The sequence below is a fragment of the Magallana gigas genome, chromosome 4 (assembly GCF_963853765.1).
Source record: "Magallana gigas chromosome 4, xbMagGiga1.1, whole genome shotgun sequence".
Lineage (NCBI taxonomy): Eukaryota > Metazoa > Mollusca > Bivalvia > Ostreida > Ostreidae > Magallana > Magallana gigas.
Genome location: NC_088856.1, coordinates 33,612,610 through 33,631,668, shown reverse-complemented (window position 1 = coordinate 33,631,668; position 19,059 = coordinate 33,612,610). Strand labels below are relative to the sequence as shown.

The following is a 19,059-nucleotide window of genomic DNA, read 5'->3' as shown; positions in this document are numbered from 1 at the left end:
AAAAATCTATTTCCAGTCCAGTTCAAGATATTGAATGATTATCAGATGGAATTCAATCAGATTTAGCATTTCCATTCCAGAGAGAAGAATCCAAGATGTCGAGTCTACTATTGTTTCAGATTTACCAAAAGTTTCAGCTAGGGCGCTTACCAAAGTTGCGGGGAAAATAATTTCATTGCAACCAGTCTTTGGTAATCTTTGAAGACTAATGACAAGATACTGTTGTACGGAAATAGTTTTCAGTGTGTCATGGGATAATACACTGAATTTAAAGTTTGCTATAAAATCATTAAGCGAATCAAAGTTCTGGTGTATACATGTTCGGAAATACAATGACAAAATTAACAGTAACTGAAAAAGAAAGTACGATAGTTTATTAACAGTAACAAAAAGAGAAAGTACGATAGTTTATTCAGATGCTAGCGCTTTAGGCGCTGGGGCATATAATGTGGGATGAAAAATGTTTTCATGAAATAAGGAATGAATGCAAAAGTTCGACATGGCGAGAAATGAAGGCGATATAATTGGCTTTGATATCATTTAACGAAACGTTTTTAAACAAATGCGTCAAATGGTTTACAGATAACCAGAGCTGTGTGAGTATTTTGCAGTCGGGCAGTAGGAAAGCAGATTTACAAGAAATAGCATTTAATATATTCTTCTTTTGCAGGGAACTCAACATATCAGTCGACAGTCAGTAGATCCCCCGAGACAAAAACCAGAAAGCCAATTATTTAAGCAAACTTGTTGATTATGAAGACTAAGGGGGGGGGGGGGTCTCAAGATTTTTTCAGTTTTATTTTTATATTAACATGGTCCACATCCCGTTGCCAGATTTGCTTATTCAAAAACTAAAAAGTTAATTCGTTGTTTTGGAATCCGGCTACTGAAGCTGTAAATTCACATACTCAAGACTGGAGAACAGAAAACAATTGGTTAGTTCCCCCAATTTCTTAAGTGACAAAAACCATTAAGTATCCCATTAAGGTGGCTCACTACACATTGAAATATTTTCTCCAATCAGCCGAAAATTACTTGATTATAACAGATATCATAATGCATAAGAAGTTTTTAAGTTAAAAAAACCCAAAATAAATGTGCAATTTTGGATGAAAAATTACATTTTCGAAAATTTAATTCAGTAAATATGAACAAAAGCTCAAGGCGGATTGGAACTCATGATCTGCAGTACAAATGCTTAATACTGTTACCACTGAGCTACGACGATATACATGTACAACCAAACCAAACGATATAAACAGTTCAACAAAACATTTAAATCGCCATCTTGTGACGTAGTTTCTTACAAAGTATGCGTCTCGGTGTAGTGAGGTACCTTAATAGCAAGACGGCGGGAACCTTGATTGTACCAAAATGGAGATCTGCTTCTTTTTGGCCTTTACATTAAATTTCATAAAGATTAATATTCTACTTATGAATATATCTCATATTCGAGTTCAGTGACGCATCAGGAATTTGCGTGCAAGGTCAGAAAAATTCCACGATGTTTGGTACTAACCGATTTTAATCTCCAGTAACAACTATTAATAAGACTTAATGCAAGGTTTTTGTGATATAATGATATGTATTATAAGACGTGTATATATACAGTAGGACCTGGTACTCTGATAATGGTACTGCAGATGTTGATGTAAATACTAGTACACTAGTGCACTGCTGATTAATATAGATATACATGTGTTATATATATATATATATATATATATATATATATATATATATATATATATATATATATATATATATATATATATATATATATTAAGATCCTGGTACATAATCGTATTGCAGTTGTTTGGTTAATGTGTATTGATTAGAATAACCTTTATATTCAAGATATTTTGATTATACAGTTTATTTTAATTGGTGATCAGTGTTATACGTTTTGCATTATTATTTTCGGTCGGCAGTTGGGCGTCTTTATTTGACAGCGCTCAGGATCCATCTGTTTTGAAGCTTGTGGAAATTTTACCGAATTGCTGCATATAGCCAAAAGCCGAAAATACAGTAAAGAATCATAGGTACGCATTCCGAATCCTTTCAAGGTGCTGTAAAACATTTAAACCAACTATCGATTATTTACCAGCCTCCGATGTACATTTTGCATTATATTTAGTTTAAACAATAATTATTTAGCAAATTGCATCATACATATTAAAATGACATTACATAGAAGATTGAGAAACAAGCCAAAAGGCTTATGTTAATCTCGCTCTTGTATTTATATTATATTTGTATTTTGTGTATATATATATATATATATATAGAGAAACTAACGACCCTGTAGCAATGCATTTTTATACTGACGAACACACAGTTGAGGATTATTCTGTAATAGGTATCGAAAAATTGTACAAAGATGAAACTTACAGAAAATTCAGAGAAAATTTGTGGAAGAAAAAATTAAATACTTATATACCTTTTGGTATAAACAAAAGGGAACATTATTGTCTCTAGACTACATTATTACAAGTTTGTATAGACATTTCCTTTATTTTATGTCCCGTTATCTATACATTTTTCATATATTACTTGTTTATGTACTAATTACGGCTATCACTGTGCTTTCTATAGACTCTCACTTTTATTTCATGTGTTTTTGGCGCAATATTGTTGTATGACGTCACTTGCCAGACTGTATTCATATTGTGACGTCATAGTATATGTTCTACGTTGTGTTGCTATAGACAATAAACACCGACTGATGAAGACCGGTAACACGGTCGAAATATTTTGAAACAGTGTTTTAAAAGTTTTTTATTATATATATATATATATATATATATATATATATATATATATATATATATATATATATTATGTATATTTATATTATATATTGTGCATTATATTTAGCTTATCTCGCAAACACTTTTGATTCCTCTTTTAGGATAGAAGAAGCTACTCATGCAATAGCATGGGCTCATGGCATGGGCTCCCTAACATATGTTAAAGAGCTATAATTCAAATCTATGTATTGGCAGGCATGTCGCTCTATTGTACCAAGGTCCACCTATTATTTTTATCAAAAAACAAGAAATGTCTACAAACAAAGATGATTTTCCGTTGCAATAATTTTTTAAGATAATGCTTTTATCCCCATAATAATAATGTGTCAGGACTATGGAAACTGTTTAAAAGACGTCGTGTTTATTTACTTGTGTTCGAAAAACTATCAAAAATTTGTGTAAATTTTATGCAATTCATTGCTTAAAAAGGAGTCCAAGAAAGTAGTTACAGCATATCATCCATTCAGCAATATTTGTACAATAGAGCGACATGCCTGTCAATACATTGATTTGAATTATAGCTCTTTAACATATGTGACAACATTTTTCAGTTAAGTTTATTCATTAGTCAAGTGAGTAAGGATATGAAACGTCATACGAAATGAATCCATGCCTGGTAAACGACAATCGCTTATAATGGAAAAGGCCAATTAAATTTTTCAATGTTTTAAATTTGAGGAATTGAGAGCATTCGTTCTGGTGCATTGAGGTACACTTTTCTTTCTGGCTGATGAAGTTCTGAGAAGACAGACGGATGGACGGACGGACGACAGACAAAATGTGATCAGAATAGCTCACTTGAGCTTTCAGCTCAGGTGAGCAAAAAACTGTTCAATGTCCCTTCATTATTCATTGAATACCTTCAACATATATCTTAGATCAAACTTTTGGGATTCTATTCCCTTAAAATCCTTAATTATGCAAAAATTGAGAAAAGGTTTACGTTCCTGGGTAAATAACTGCAAGTGAAACATTTTAATGTATAACATATAACAAAATATTTATATTTGTAAAAATTTTAATTACGAATAAAATACCTTAAGGCCCTCAATTTAAGGGACCAGCCCCTTTTCTTGATCTGTAATGAAAGATCCGTTGATTTTAAACAAACTCTTTTTCATGTTTCTATATCATTTTCATTTTTTATACAAAAATCATAAATGTATTGGACGTTTTGACCCTAAAATCACCAATTACGTTACGCCCGAGTTAATTGTTACTAGTATATTGCGTTGCTTAAAAGCTGTAAAAAGAACGTTTTAGCTTATTTAACATATTACAAAATATTATGTTTATCAGTGTGTCAATATTGGAAAAAAGGAACTCTTTGCCCTTCATTTGAGGGATCAAATGAGGGATTTTCGCTAACTGAATAGGTATGTTTTTATTTTAATCAGGATGTTTAAAATACATTCTCTTAATTACCATGACAATTTCTACGATATCTGGTGTCTGATGACAATTTCCACAAATACGCGTAGATTCCTCTGTGGAATGTAAAAGGTTTAAGAATGCTCTCAAATCGATATTGTTTCAAATTTTTCAGAACTTGTCATTGAGAGCGAAAATCATGATTTGCTTATACTGGTGTTATTTTGATAAAACAAAATAGAACCGAAATAGATGGCATGACGTCTTAGACAATGGCAGCTTTCATAGCCGCGGAAAATTTAAATAAAGCGGTCTATTTTCTTGTTTTATTCATTGTTCCAGTGTTTTTAACGAAAAGAAATACGATTTACAATTGCAGCAGATGATAATTAATAAAATGTTTAAAATGTATAAAATGTTTTTAGTTTCCTTCCTCTTTAAACACATTTTGTTAAACAAGTGTTTAGAAATTCTCAAACAATCGTGGATAGAATGTTTTAGAGGCTAACGCCTTATCTGCTTATCATGGCTGTTGAACGAAATATGATGGTTAAATATTTTTAGAAACTTCATTATAAGCATCTTCTTCTCTATATTGCTTTGAAAAATATTTGTCCTTTTTTAAGATATAAATGATCAAAGTTTTGGACTTCCGGTCCCTTAAAACCCTAATTTCGTAACATTTGATAATTTGTTTTTATAACTAATGGTTTAAAAACTGTACGATAGAAATGTTTGCTTCTATAATATATCATTTAGTCAAGTGCTTTAGAAGAAAGACTTTTGAACCTAGTTTGGTAAAAATTAGGGGAAACATCCCTTTTTTCATATCAAATGAATGGTCTTGTAATATTAAACACATTTTGTTCACCAAGCGTTTAAAAATTTGTAACCGTTCTTGTGCTAAATGGGAAAGAACGTTTAAGGGACTGACCCCTTTTTTCCTCTTAGCGGGGCCATTAAACGAAATTTTGATGGTTGAATATTTATAGGAACATCTTTCTTAGCATCTTATTTTTTATATTGCTTTAAAAATGTGTTCTTTTTTAGATATAAATGATCAAAGGTTAAATTTGGACTTCCGGTCCCTTAAAACTTCCTAATTACGTAATGTATGAGATTTCTTTTTTTTTTTTTATTTGTACGATAAACATAATTGCTTCTATAACACATTACATAATATTTCTCAGTAAAGTGCAATAGAAAAAATACTTTAAAGCCATTTAAGCCCCTTATATGAGGAGCCAGCTCCTATTTCGTTATCAACCAAAAGATTTATACAAAATGAACTATATTTGCTCAATATTTTTAAACAAAATATTTTCGATAAAAGAGAACAAAACCTCGGAAATGATGTCTTTTTTTAAATATCAATGTTCAGGTCTAGGCGAGCTTCAACGCGCTTTTTAAGCAATACAAAAATGAATGCCTAAAGACACAACCTCATTCTTTTGTCTACAATCCCTGAACGTTTTAATCGTAAAGGAGAAGCTTACAGGACAAGCCGACCGTTTGAAAATCGCTAAATATCTCAAAAATAGCAATGGCGTCATAAAAATAAAAATATAGATTTAAAAATCAGATTAGTAGCTATTTTATCTGAAAGTTTAATGAAAATCGGACTAGTTAATTTTAGAAATTGCGTGCACAAAATTTGTCAACAAAAATAATAATAAGTAAATCAAAGCTCGTTGCAAAACAACGAGAGGGTCTTGCGTTGATACTAAAGTAAGAGTTGGAAGTTCTTGCTGGAGGCTGGATTCTGAAAGTTATAGCTATAAGACAAGCAAGAGAAAACAATCGGAATAAATCTTTGTATGACTTTACAAAATACGAATTATTTTAAGAACGAATTAACAAAAAATCAAACAATTCCATGAACGAGTTAACCAAAAAGGCCGAATGAGTTCAAGTTCTACCAGGGACGTATATACTAGTATAGTATATACGTCCCTGGTTCTACTTGACGATAACAAGAAGAAATTTTTCTTTTATATTTGATAACAAATTTTTGTAAAGGGTTATAATAAAAAGACCAACCCTTTTGGCCCCTTATTTATCCATTTTTCTCCATAGGAAATGAAAGGTCGTATTTTGTTTAAGGTAGTCCTATACTCGGCACTAAATGGGCTCAATCATTTAAAGCTTGGCTTTAAATGATAAATATACATTCTAGCAATACATATACAAAAGAAAATATGTATGTTTACATGCTAGTTTGTTTGTTATCACCTCTCAGACGGGTGTACCCCCTTGCGAAAATTATTGACAATTATGAAATATGCCAGACGTCCGTTTTTCCTAAAAATAATTACCAATTTTGGGAAAATTAGAACTGAACATACAAAATAGAGTATGAATATTTATTTAAGCCATATCTCATCAACAATTTTGCGCAAATTATTGTAAGTAAGTACGCTTTATGGACCTGATGTATCAAAATAGAATACAAAAAATGCAATGCTAGTATCGCGTTTGGTAATTTTTTTTACTATTTTATGGACTCAAACTTAAATTCATGGTGTTTATTCTATAGATTGACATCTTAGAAAAAAGATTTGGTAAAATAAATTATATGTTGACGGATTATTTTTCACGCTATAAGCTCTAAACCAAGTAGACCCTGACGAAAAAATCCGTAAAAATCATATTTTGCTACAGTTTTCTGCCTGGATTTGTCAACAAAGTTAGATATCAATTAAACATTAATTAATTGAAGATTGATTAAATTCGAAATAGCTTCTGTCTCTAAATTTAAATCGGTTTTAGGAAAAGAAAAAGAAAAATTCGGGGGGGGGGGGGTCAAAACAAAGAAGATTTAAGCATACCTGAGATCCTGGTTAATCAGAAACTTCGTTTTTCATTTTATTTTAACAGAATCGAGTTTCTCAACATTAATCATTTCTATCTCTCATAGAATACATATATTACCGTTCTAATTGCTTATTATTGCCATTGTTTACAACAGCAATGTAGAGCAAAATCAATACCGGGTATTAAAAACGCTTTGTAAAAGTCGAACCAATATTGTAAAATCCGTATTATGACGTAGTGCGATACTCGGACTACTTTAACAGGCGTTCAGGAATTGTTAACCGTTCTAAAAATAGCTGAACAAATGTTGTATTATAGACCCACCACGTAAGTCCGTACCGGGTCATAAACCACATATTTTAATTAAAGCTGAAGCGCCGCGATTTAAATAGCCAGTTAGAATATTTAATACCGCTTACAGTTCTAAAATCGGGGGTTACTCTAAAGGTTCGTTATGCGTGACTGATTTTAGTCGAGTGTGGTCGAGATGTTAACATCTCGGGGAGTGCGTGTCAAAAGTAAAGTCGATGAAATTCCGAACTGAATAACAAAAAAGAAACAAGTGCCACTCTTATCCACAAAATAACATGAATTTCGTGCAGACAAAGGTTATATAAAGAGATACGCTGGCCATTTATCCTTCTTTGGAACACGGTCGCGTTCACTGGTAGACAAAGGACTAAGTGCGGTTTTATGCAATTTTTGCCCCCCAAAATCAAAGTTTTAGAAAGAGCTTTAAAATAAGATGAAAGATAGTTGAAATCATATTGGAAATAAAGGTGTAAAAGGTTATCACCACAGTGACGTCATAATGTAGAAATGACGTCATGAACATTGCATTATTTTGATAAATTGATGTTTTGTAGCAAAATATGGGTGTTTTCCGACTGGTTTTTCGACTGGGAAACATCGAGCGCAGGCTTGCTCAAGTACCATTTTTTGGTATAATATGTATGACTATCTGAAGAAAAAAATATGTTAAAATTGTACTTGAGCAGACCTGCGCTCTATACTACCGAATGTAAAATATAGAGCAAAAATGAGAATATCTTCATTTGTTTGCAAAATTGCGGGAATTATGTCATTTAGGTGACGTCATAGATAAAGAGCGAGTGAGCAATGATGACTAAACTCAAGATTAAAGTTATAGGCATCCTCTTTACAATGATTTGTGAAGATTTCATTTTTATACGATACTATTTAAAAATTGGTTGAAATCGGGGGCAGATATTTGACCATACCGCACATAGTCCTTTATAGAAGAAGGTACATTGCGTGGATTCCTGGCGATACAGAAGATAGCGAGTATAGTTGTAGCACCCGAATACGATACAAAGTAAGTATGAAGTGTTTCCGACACTATTACCAAACAATTTCCACATTTTTATTAGTTTATAAAAACAACCTCGTCTTGCAGCCATTATCCGTGCTCGGAACACTGCGCAAAACCGGTATTCTGAAACCGAAAGTTCGATTTGGGGAGAAGTAATTTATAAACAGGGAATTTTCTTTGAAGTCCCAAACGCAGAAAGATAAGTTACATATAGCTGTTTCATGTATTGTTAGCGCGACATCTAATGCACATTCAATAAAATAACATGTTTTCTTATTATTTGGTTTTTAAAATGATATAAGATGCATGTCATCCCATCTCAATTTACGCGATTCACATGTAAATTGTAATGTTACCCATATGATATCTCTCATGTTTTGCGCAGTGCATTCATTGCAGTGGTGACTATGCATTTCAAATAGGCTATATAACTGAATGATGTTACTTATAATGTGAGCTTTGATTAACTATGTATACTAATTCTATATGATATTTACGATCACGAAGCATACTTTTAAAACTATACTGGCCTTGGACCAGTCCTTCCCCTATAGTCGCATGTAGGAGAAGGAGATCAAACTGACCTTATATCATTTGGCTACATGTATTAGTTCACACCAGCACGTTATTTTATGAGGAATAGTTGTGTTACAATGCACTGGTGAGAAATGGTTGTATAATTAGCCTATGCCAGTATATTTATAATGACTTTTATCTAGATATCATATCCGCAATTAAGTAATTTTTGAAGGTTTTTCATCTTTTAAACATGGAAGACCAACTTGTAGAGACTATATATGGAGATAGATGAAGATAATTATAGCTCAGAGGTATATATTATAAAAATTAAAGCTGCTTGGTCCGATTTTATATCGGATTTTGTGAACGCTTTTAAACGATATGGTTATGCTACGTATGTGCATAATAAAAGATAATCCAGTAGTTTTCCCAGTCAATTAAACCATATTTTAATGAGAAAAAAAATGATGCACAAAATTATATTCAAAACGAACGACTTAGAGGTACCGCAATATTTCGCCTCGTATCAAAATCACCCCCCTCCCCCCAATGTCGAGGCGGCTATGATTGTATTACGACATAGACATTGCTATATATATATTAGGTTTTAATGTTTTGGCAAATCAAAATAAAAATGTGTACATTTTGTCCACTAATGTTTATAAAGTTTGCTTTGTTTTCAGTTGATGCATAACATGCGGGTTGAATAAACCCAACTATTAGGGGGACGAAACCAAACAGTTCCCTTTTCTAAACATTCACATGATGCAGTTTGGTTTGTTTTTGTGTTTGCCCATAACAAAATTATTTTATTTACTTTGGATATTTCTAACTTTGAAAGGAGACCACTTCTGCTAGTGTAAATAGGCGAAAGTCTATAACTTTCTAAGATAATTGGATAATATATCGAAAATTATTTGATACTGCAAGAGCGAAAAAATCAGTCCATGCAGCTTTAACTGAAGATGGTTAGTGCCAAAAGTCATTTAACAATGTATTTATAACTGCATGTAAATAACAGATTAATTGAATATCTCTGTATTTTTTAAATTATGATGCGCTTTTGCAGAGTGCGATGGTTAGACAAGTACCATTGCACACACCAGAAGGCTCAATGGGTATATCACATGACTAGTAGTAGATTCAGGATCCCAGGTTCTAGTCATAGTCTCGTATGTCATTATATTTCCATCTTACTGTTAAAGTTTTCATTACAAATTTAGAAGTACAAAAAGGCAAATTTACATGTGATACTTAGAGTCTAAAAAGACTTTATTGTGCTTGATGCTGCTTATGTTTTATGAATGTGTCTGTTCCTCTCATAAGGAATATACCCTCTTTATTAAAAAATAAAATAAAACTTAGTACATGTACTAATCTCAGGATGCCTGATTAGGTTTTTAGTTGCTTCATTGAAATTGATAAAATTTTGATAATATAGTAAACCAGTATAAGATCTTTGTAATAAAATTAATTTTTGTGCAACAGGTTATTTTGAGATGTTGTTATGTAACATTTACATGTATATTCCTTCTAGGATGACAATGAAGTCAATGAATTGATCAGAGAGATCTTTGATGATGAGGAATTATTGGAAGAGGAGCAAAAGGAGGAGGAGGAGTATGAAGATGGAAATGAAATGTGGAGTGAGACACGGTATAAACTACTAATATGTATTAATGTACAACTATAGATGATGTAACCACCTGGACTTAGCATTCAAATGTACTTCTGAATCATATTTGTTTGCATATACAATGTATAATATTTATTTTGCTACAATGTATACTATAATGACCATAAATAAACCCATTATAACATGATTCAGTAAGTTTTGTATTAGTGCATGTTTTTTTTAAAATATCATAAGTTACATATAATTACATGTATGTAAAATTTTATCAATATTTCTAGAGAAAACTATGAAGATGAATACTCTCTTCTGAGAGAGAGAGAGGAGATTTGTTGTTGGTGAGGGTGCTCTTGTGAGTCTCATCAAGAGGACAACATGTGAGCAGTGTGGGGAGCCCATAGACCGGCCCGTCAACAGTTGTTGAAGGAGAAAAGATACCAGCAGGAGTGAAGTACAAATTCCTTTGCTGTGTAAGATTACATGATACTCCTTACTGATAAAATTCTAATATTTGTTGAGCACATTAACTGAATTAAGTTGTACCCATTTCTTTGATGCTGTTTGCACTGATACAAAATGTATCAATGCATGATTATATAAAGTTGTTGTACACAACACTTTCTTTATATAAAATTTAAAAAAACTACCGGTAATATGGTATTGAACTATTTCTTTCTAATTAGTAAGAAGTCAACAGAACATATTTCATGTGATGCTTGAAATACAGTGTATTTTTATGTGACTTGAAAGTATATTTTTTCGTGGTTTGAGGGTTTTGATGACTAATTTTTTACTCTATGAATAAATTTATATTCGGACACCACATGTACATGTTTATCCTTATGTATATTATTTTTTAGAATGGCCATCCAGGAAAATGGATTTCCACACCATTTTATGGAGGCAGAGCTTCATAAGTATTTTACTACAACTCATGGTGCTTCTCACAGGTAGGAAGCTAATTAATGTTATTATGTATATGTTCTTGATTGTGTTTTAAAATGAAGATAATATATTTTGACATTGATTTCATTTTAGATTTGTATTAGAAAACTTTTGAGGAAAAAGGGTCTAATAACCATTATTTACCATTACAATTTCTAACTGCCTAATGGATGTGTTTATTACCTAATTTGCAGATGCACACATCAGACAGGCCATTATATACAGTTGTTTACTTATGATAACTTCAAATCTATTCAAAAACTTTGTCATCATTTATTGAAAGCTTTGAAGCTGAGTGTCACAATTATGTTCCAACCATACTCCCATACTTTTGGTTGAGTTCTAGTATCTAAATTTTGTTTTGTAATGTATTTCCATACTTTTGAGTTATTTATATATTTTTGCTTGCATGAGTGGTCACTGGGTGTAGTAATACTACTGGAGAAAACCTGTTTAACAGGTATTATTTATATTTAAATAAACTTGCTTAGTGGTTTGAAGAGTGAGGTTAGATGTATTCTGGGAGACACGCTGTGTGGACGTGTCTGTACTCTTGGTGAGATATCTTGGGCGTTTCCCATGCTGTGTGATCTTGGGAACGGCATCCCTGTGTGGGCTTATTTGTGTGAGAGAGATACAACCCAGTAAGTGTTACATTATTTCTATTTTTATGGTTGATATTAATTCTGCATTGTGAGTAGAGTTAGACTACAGGTATGTGAAATTGTAATTTAAATAGCTGTTATGTCGAATGCCATCTAGTCCATCCGATAGAACTGATGTCAACAACCTCCTAATTATTGTATATTTGTAAATAAATTGTGTTTGTTTTGTAAATTTTGTTTTGTTTGACTTACAAGGACCATCCTTTTACCAGATTGGTGAAATGTGTTAAGAACCTAGTATACAATTTGAATGCAATTGTGACATTTTGGTGGCAGCGGTGGGATGGTCTTTGTTTGGTCATTTTTTTGTGGTACTATTTGTGTGAACTACTCGCATATTTTTCCACTGTAATATGTTTTAGTACCTGTGCTTACTTTTGAGGGTTTTTTTTTCTAATGTAGCAATTTTTTTTTAGAAAAACTCAAACATTTTTACATTGTATGTCTACATTTTTTCGCACGTTGAGCGGTTTGTTGCTCATTTTTTTCTTTTTGAACATGGAATTCATTGAGTTGGGTACTAGATTAGGATTGAAAGATGAAGATTTGAGAGAATTTGATAAAAATAAAGAGACAGAGAAATTTGAAAGAGATGAGAGAGCGGCAGAGAGAGAAGTTCGTAAGATAGAAAAAGAGATTGAGCTAGAAACAATAAAGAGAGAAACAGAGTTACAGAGACAGAAAAACTCAGAGATAGCTGCTGCAAGTGCTTCTGTATCAAGTCAGGCTAAACTTCCCAAACTACCAGTTTTTGAAGAAACTAATGACTGTATTGACTCCTATTTACAGAGATTCGAGAGATTTGCATTCAACGCAAAATGGGAAGAGTCCATCTGGGCCATCAATTTCAGTACATTGTTAAAAGGTAAAACTCTGGACGTTTATTCTAGATTACCTGCAGGTGAAGCTCTCAATTACAGATGTCTGAAGCAGGCGCTACTAAAGCGATTCCAACTGACAGAGGAAGGATATCACTCAAAGTTCCGTAATTCTAAACCAGAACAAGAGGTCATCAAAGGATCAGAGAACATTGGAGCAGATTTCCTGAGTCGGCATGTTGCAGAATAGATTAGTTTTAAGTGCATGAACTGTTTAACTTACGGCACATTTCATTTACGATAAAATGTTACAAAATTGTATTTTGTTCTTAGGAATGGAGGTATTGTCACAATTATGTTCCAACCATACTCCCATACTTTTGGTTGAGTTCTAGTATCTAAATTTTGTTTTGTAATGTATTTCCATACTTTTGAGTTATTTATATATTTTTGCTTGCATGAGTGGTCACTGGGTGTAGTAATACTACTGGAGAAAACCTGTTTAACAGGTATTATTTATTTTTAAATAAACTTGCTTAGTGGTTTGAAGAGTGAGGTTAGATGTATTCTGGGAGACACGCTGTGTGGACGTGTCTGTACTCTTGGTGAGATATCTTGGGCGTTTCCCATGCTGTTTGATCTTGGGAACGGCATCCCTGTGTGGGCTTATTTGTGTGAGAGAGATACAACCCAGTAAGTGTTACATTATTTCTATTTTTATGATTGATATTAATTCTGCATTGTGAGTAGAGTTAGACTACAGGTATGTGAAATTGTAATTTAAATAGCTGTTATGTTACGGTAGCCCAGAATTGTAATATACTGCAGCGGTGTGTTTAATGAGTCAGTATATGTATCTAATTTCAAATAGGTGTATAAGAAAACTTATTATGCCACGTTGTTCGATATTTAAATAGGTGACCACGGAGTGGGCACGTGCACGTGGTGGACCATGTTATATCCGTGGAAGGACTTATGGTGGGACAATTAATATCCAAACCAAAAACTTATGCTTTCCCAGTCCTACGGAACTTACCTTATGTGAGACGTCTTGTCGAATGCCATCTAGTCCATCCGATAGAACTGATGTCAACAACCTCCTAATTATTGTATATTTGTAAATAAATTGTGTTTGTTTTGTAAATTTTGTTTTGTTTGACTTACAAGGACCATCCTTTTACCAGATTGGTGAAATGTGTTAAGAACCTAGTATACAATTTGAATGCAATTGTGACACTGAGTGAGAGAGAATTTAATATGTTAATTCCTTATGATATTTGTCTTACATTTATTTACATTTATATTATATATTAATGATATTGTACACTGTTAGCCCATATGATATACATATATATACCATGTAGAATCCTCTGCCATTCTCCTGTTAATTGTGTGTATATTATACTTATGAGCCACATGGCTCCTTAATTTGGTCAATAAGGAATAAAGAATATGCACAGTGTCTGTCAGGGTGTCCTTGATTACTTTATGGATAATATCTGGAATTTTTCACAGTTCTTTGTGAATATTTATTAGGTGCTTCTTGGGAAAAATTTGCCCTAGGTGCCAAATTTATAAACCTTGTTGTTGGATCTTCCCGCCAATTTTACAAGATGCAACTTCAGTATTGGGTACATATTAACTACCGGTATAATAAATTTACTTGAAAACAGATAAACAAAGGAATAATTTTTTTACATGCTTTTTACAGACTGCAATAGAGGAGAAGTTCCAGAAGCACATTTCAGATGTGTACAAGAAGTTGGGAGGTTTACCACTTAGTGTGGCTGTAGATGTACGATTTGACTCACCTGGTAAATATTTAAAATTGTAAATTACTAACATTTACAACAAAGGATGAAGCGCCAAACTCATATATGCCTGTTGTACCTTTTACTTTTTTTTTTAGAAACTATGTTTAATATTTTTGATCAGGTAAATTCCAAATTATAGAATTTTAAATCCAAAAACAAATGTTTCCATGATTATGCTTTCAGGATTTTGTGCAAGTAGATCAACTGCAGTATTTATGGATTCTAACACCAAAGCCATAATACACATGGAAGTGGGAGATTTCAGGGAAGTTGACAGGCACAGTTTCAAGATGGAAAGGCTTCTCATTGACAGAAGACTATAACAACTACTTACTATAACAACTACTTACTATAACAACTACTTACTTGTTATATGGGAAATCATTTTTGATGCTAGTAGAAACATAATTTCTTTGTTGAGTAAGTATACATCTCAGTACCGGTATTCTGTGTGACAAAAGGTTAATTTTATTAATAGAATTGCAAATACTTTATCTGTCTTATTCAATTATACATGCAACTTCAGTTACTTTATATTGCCTAGCTGTTGATAAAATGTCATGCATTATTTTCTTGAAAATTCTATTGACGTATTCAGGGAAATATTAGGAAAACCAGCAAATAATGTTAAAACATAAAATAACGTACATGTGTGTATGCAATCATAAAATCAAAAGAATGACTGCTACTCAACAATTTAGTTTCCTCAATCATTGAATAGCTTGCATGTGTCTTTAAAATTATTTTAAATGTTTTGACATTTACTCACTATATCTCTTATATATCCCAGTAAACAATATGACTCTACAATTTTCATTTTAGCCCCAAGGGTGATGTTAAACTTTAGGACTAATAATGAAATCATATGTGATTGACAATTGTGTCCTGGTATTCACATTTTCAGTAATCTCTATTTCTCTAAATAAAATTAATTGTAGAATCAGAACCTTACAAGCACCTGCAGCACAGCTTGGACATTTGGCATTTTAGGCCAAGATACTCACAACATCTCTTTCTGATATTGCCAAGAAACCAGGATGCAGAGGACTGTTGCAATGGATACGGCCTATTGTGAATCATTTTTGGTGGTGCTGCAGTACTTGTAAAGGCAGTGTCGAGCGTCTGTTGAAGAGATGGATGGGGATCCTGCACCATATCAACAATAAACATATGTGGGCAGGTGGACGGTAAATATGATTTAGAATTTTTATTGACTTATATCCTATACAGTACCAATTAGACCCAACCTAACACCATAGTAGACCCCAACTAAACCTTGGGTTTACTTTCGGAGTTTACTTTGGGTTTAAATTAGCTTGGGTTTGCTTTTTAGCTCACCGAGACGAAATCAGGGGGAGCTTATGCTATACCATCGGCGTCGGCGTCCGGACCTGGTTAAAGTTTTTGTTGCAGGTCCTTTATCTAAGCTATTACTTGTCCTATCTTCACCAAACTTGCAAGGATGATGCATCTGGACCTACTTATGGACTTGAAAGACTTGGATGCTGAATCTTAGTTCTAAATTTCAGATGCTGGAGGAGGTTAAGGTTGTTGGACCAGGTTAAAGTTTTTGTTGCAGGTGCCCTTTGATAGCAATATCTAAATTACTGCAGGTCCGTACTTCACCAAACTTGCATGGATGGTGTGTCTTATGATACTGATGCACCAGACAGGCTTGAGTGCTGAATCTGAGCTATAGGTTTCGGATGCTGGAGGAGGTTAAGGTTTTTGGAGCAGGTTAAAGTTTTATTTGCAGGTGCCATTTGATAGCAATATCTAAGTTACTGCTGGTCCGTACTTCACCTAACTGGCATTGATGGTGTGTCTTATAATACTGATGCACCAGGCAGGCTTGGATGCTGAATCTGAGCTATAGGTTACAGAGGCTGAAGGAGGTTAAGGTTTTTAGAGCTGGTTAAAGTTTTTGTTGCAGGTGCCCTTTGATGATTATATCTTAGTTACTACTTGTCCTAACTTCACCAGACTTCCATGGATGGTGCATCTAATGATACTGATGCACGAGACAGGCTTGAATGCTGAATCTGAGCCAAAGGTTTCGGATGCTGGAGGAGGTTAAGGTTTTTGGAGCTGGTTAAAGTTTTTGAAACAGGTGCCCTCTGATGATTATATCTTAGTTATTACTTGTCCTAACTACACCAGACTTCCATGGATGGTGTGTCTTATGATACTGATGCACCTGACGGGCTTGAATGCTGAGTCTGAGCCATAGGTTTCAGATGCTGGATATGGTTAAGTTTTTTGGAACAGGTCACATGTTTAATAGATAATAGTACTGTTTCAAACTTGCATAGTTGATTAAACTGTAATATGAATGAATCACAGAGGAAGCTTCAGATGCAGAGCTTGATCTCCATTATCAAGGATCCTAAAAAATATATCTTAGTTATTACAGGTCCTTACTTCACCAAACTTGAATGGATGGTGTGTGTCTTATGATACAGATGCACCTGACAGGCATGGATGTTGAATCTGAGCCATAGGTTGCGGATGCTGGAGCAGGTTAAGGTTTTAATTGCTAGTGCCCTCTGATGATGATATCTTAGTTATTACTGGTCTGAACTTCACCAAACTTGCATGGGGATGCTTCTTATGTATACTGATGCACCTGACAGGCTTGAATGCTGAATCTGAGCCATAGGTTTCGGATGCTGGATGAGGTTTAGTTTTTTTGGAACAGGTCACATGTTTTATAGATGATATCTTGCATAGTTGATTTAACTATATTATAAATGAAACGCAGGGGTTGCTTCAGATGCAGAGCCTGATCTCCATTATCAAGGATGCTAAAGAAATCTCCTACCTCATTCAAACCTCGATAGATAGATGTGTTTGTTGATAAATGATATAACATGATTCCTATGATATAGTATTGTATGGTATGAAACAATATTGTTTAATATGATAAAATATAATATCATATGTAATATTATAAAAAGTTATATGATACGATATGATATTGTATCAATTTTTTTGATATTTTATGTTATGATATTGTAACATGATATCATTATGTATAGTATTGTATATTATGATACAATATTGTATAATATTATATTGTATTATTAATTTATTATTTTATCACATGATACTATTACATAAGATATTGCAAAATATATAAGTGTATCCTATGATACAATATTGTATAATATCGTATCATATGATATTGTATAATATGATATTGGTTTATAATATGATATATTATCACATCACATGAAATTGTATTGTATGATATTGTAAAATATATTATTGTATCATATTATACAATATGTATAATATAATGTTGTATTACATATTTTACTTTATCAAATAATATTGTATCATTTGATATGATACAATGTTGTATCAAATTATATTGTATCATATGATACAATATCATATTATGTTTCAAAAATGATACAGTATCATACAATATCATACTTTATTTTACAATATTATATGTTTCAATGTTATGATGTATTTTGTGATATGATATTGTAATATAATACTATATAGATGATATACGATATTGTGTCAAAACAGAATCCATGAATATCCAAGATCATAAAGTATGATTTTCATTTAATATGATAAAGGTGGTCTCATAAAGGTGAAGTCTCATAAGGGTGATGTCTCGTCTCGGTGACCTTTGTAATCTGTGATTACCTATGTTTAAATATTTGTGTCCGCTCTGGGTTTACTCTTGGTCCACTGTAGGTTTAATCTGGTATATTGCTTTTGGGGTCCAATTTATGCACTGAAGTGTGAAGCAGATATGTCCTTTACCTTACTTGTCTTACCACCTGTATGCCCCACCCCTTGTACATTCTAAATACACATATAGCATCCGCTTTCTGGGGTCTATTTCTTATCGGGGTTTACTCTCTGTGACCACTCTGAGTTTACTTTGGGTTTACTCAGCGTTAATTCTTGTCTGCTCTAGTAAACTCCGAGTACACCCAGAGTAAACCCCAAAAGTAAACCCAGGGTTTAGTTGGGGTTTACTTTCTTTTAGGTTGGGTCTGATGGTTGTTTTTTTCTTTCATAAGCAACATACAATTAATTCTTTTTTCTGGCACCATTTCATTCAGTAAAAGATTGGAAACATTGACAAAAGAAACTGGCACTTAGTTTACAATTTAATCACTTTAGTTGTCGACATTCCGAGGAACATGAAGCCGAATGCAGCAATTGGCTGTAGATCTAGAGGGACTCGGTGGTTTTCAAGAATCTACGGTTAGTTCATTTGTTTTTTCAACATTCAAAAGTAAATACTTTTATGTGCATATTGAATCAGTCCACTTTCATGTACCGGTAAGTCTACATAACTTTGCTTCTTA

General features: G+C 32.9%; 1 protein-coding gene across 2 annotated transcripts; it reads left to right on the top strand.

Annotated features, from left to right (window-relative positions):
* The first annotated feature begins 8,462 nt into the window (after positions 1 to 8,462).
* LOC105333370 (uncharacterized) lies at positions 8,463 to 18,955 on the top strand. Of its 2 annotated transcripts, XM_066082181.1 has the most exons (9): positions 8,463 to 10,019; positions 10,385 to 10,503; positions 10,762 to 10,950; positions 11,341 to 11,430; positions 14,445 to 14,539; positions 14,620 to 14,722; positions 14,906 to 15,142; positions 15,661 to 15,909; positions 18,872 to 18,955. In XM_066082181.1, the coding sequence occupies exons 4-7, from the start codon at positions 11,358 to 11,360 to the stop codon at positions 15,043 to 15,045; spliced, it is 411 nt and encodes a 136-aa protein (XP_065938253.1). In that variant the 5' UTR covers positions 8,463 to 10,019; positions 10,385 to 10,503; positions 10,762 to 10,950; positions 11,341 to 11,357; the 3' UTR covers positions 15,046 to 15,142; positions 15,661 to 15,909; positions 18,872 to 18,955. The 2 variants fall into 2 exon arrangements, 1 of the variants encoding a protein (XP_065938253.1); XR_010713124.1 differs by lacking the exons at positions 8,463 to 10,019; positions 10,385 to 10,503; positions 10,762 to 10,950; ... (1 more) ...; positions 15,661 to 15,909; positions 18,872 to 18,955 and adding an exon at positions 13,424 to 13,601 and having other exon boundaries at positions 13,826 to 14,722; positions 14,906 to 14,950.
* Positions 18,956 to 19,059: the final 104 nt, after the last annotated feature.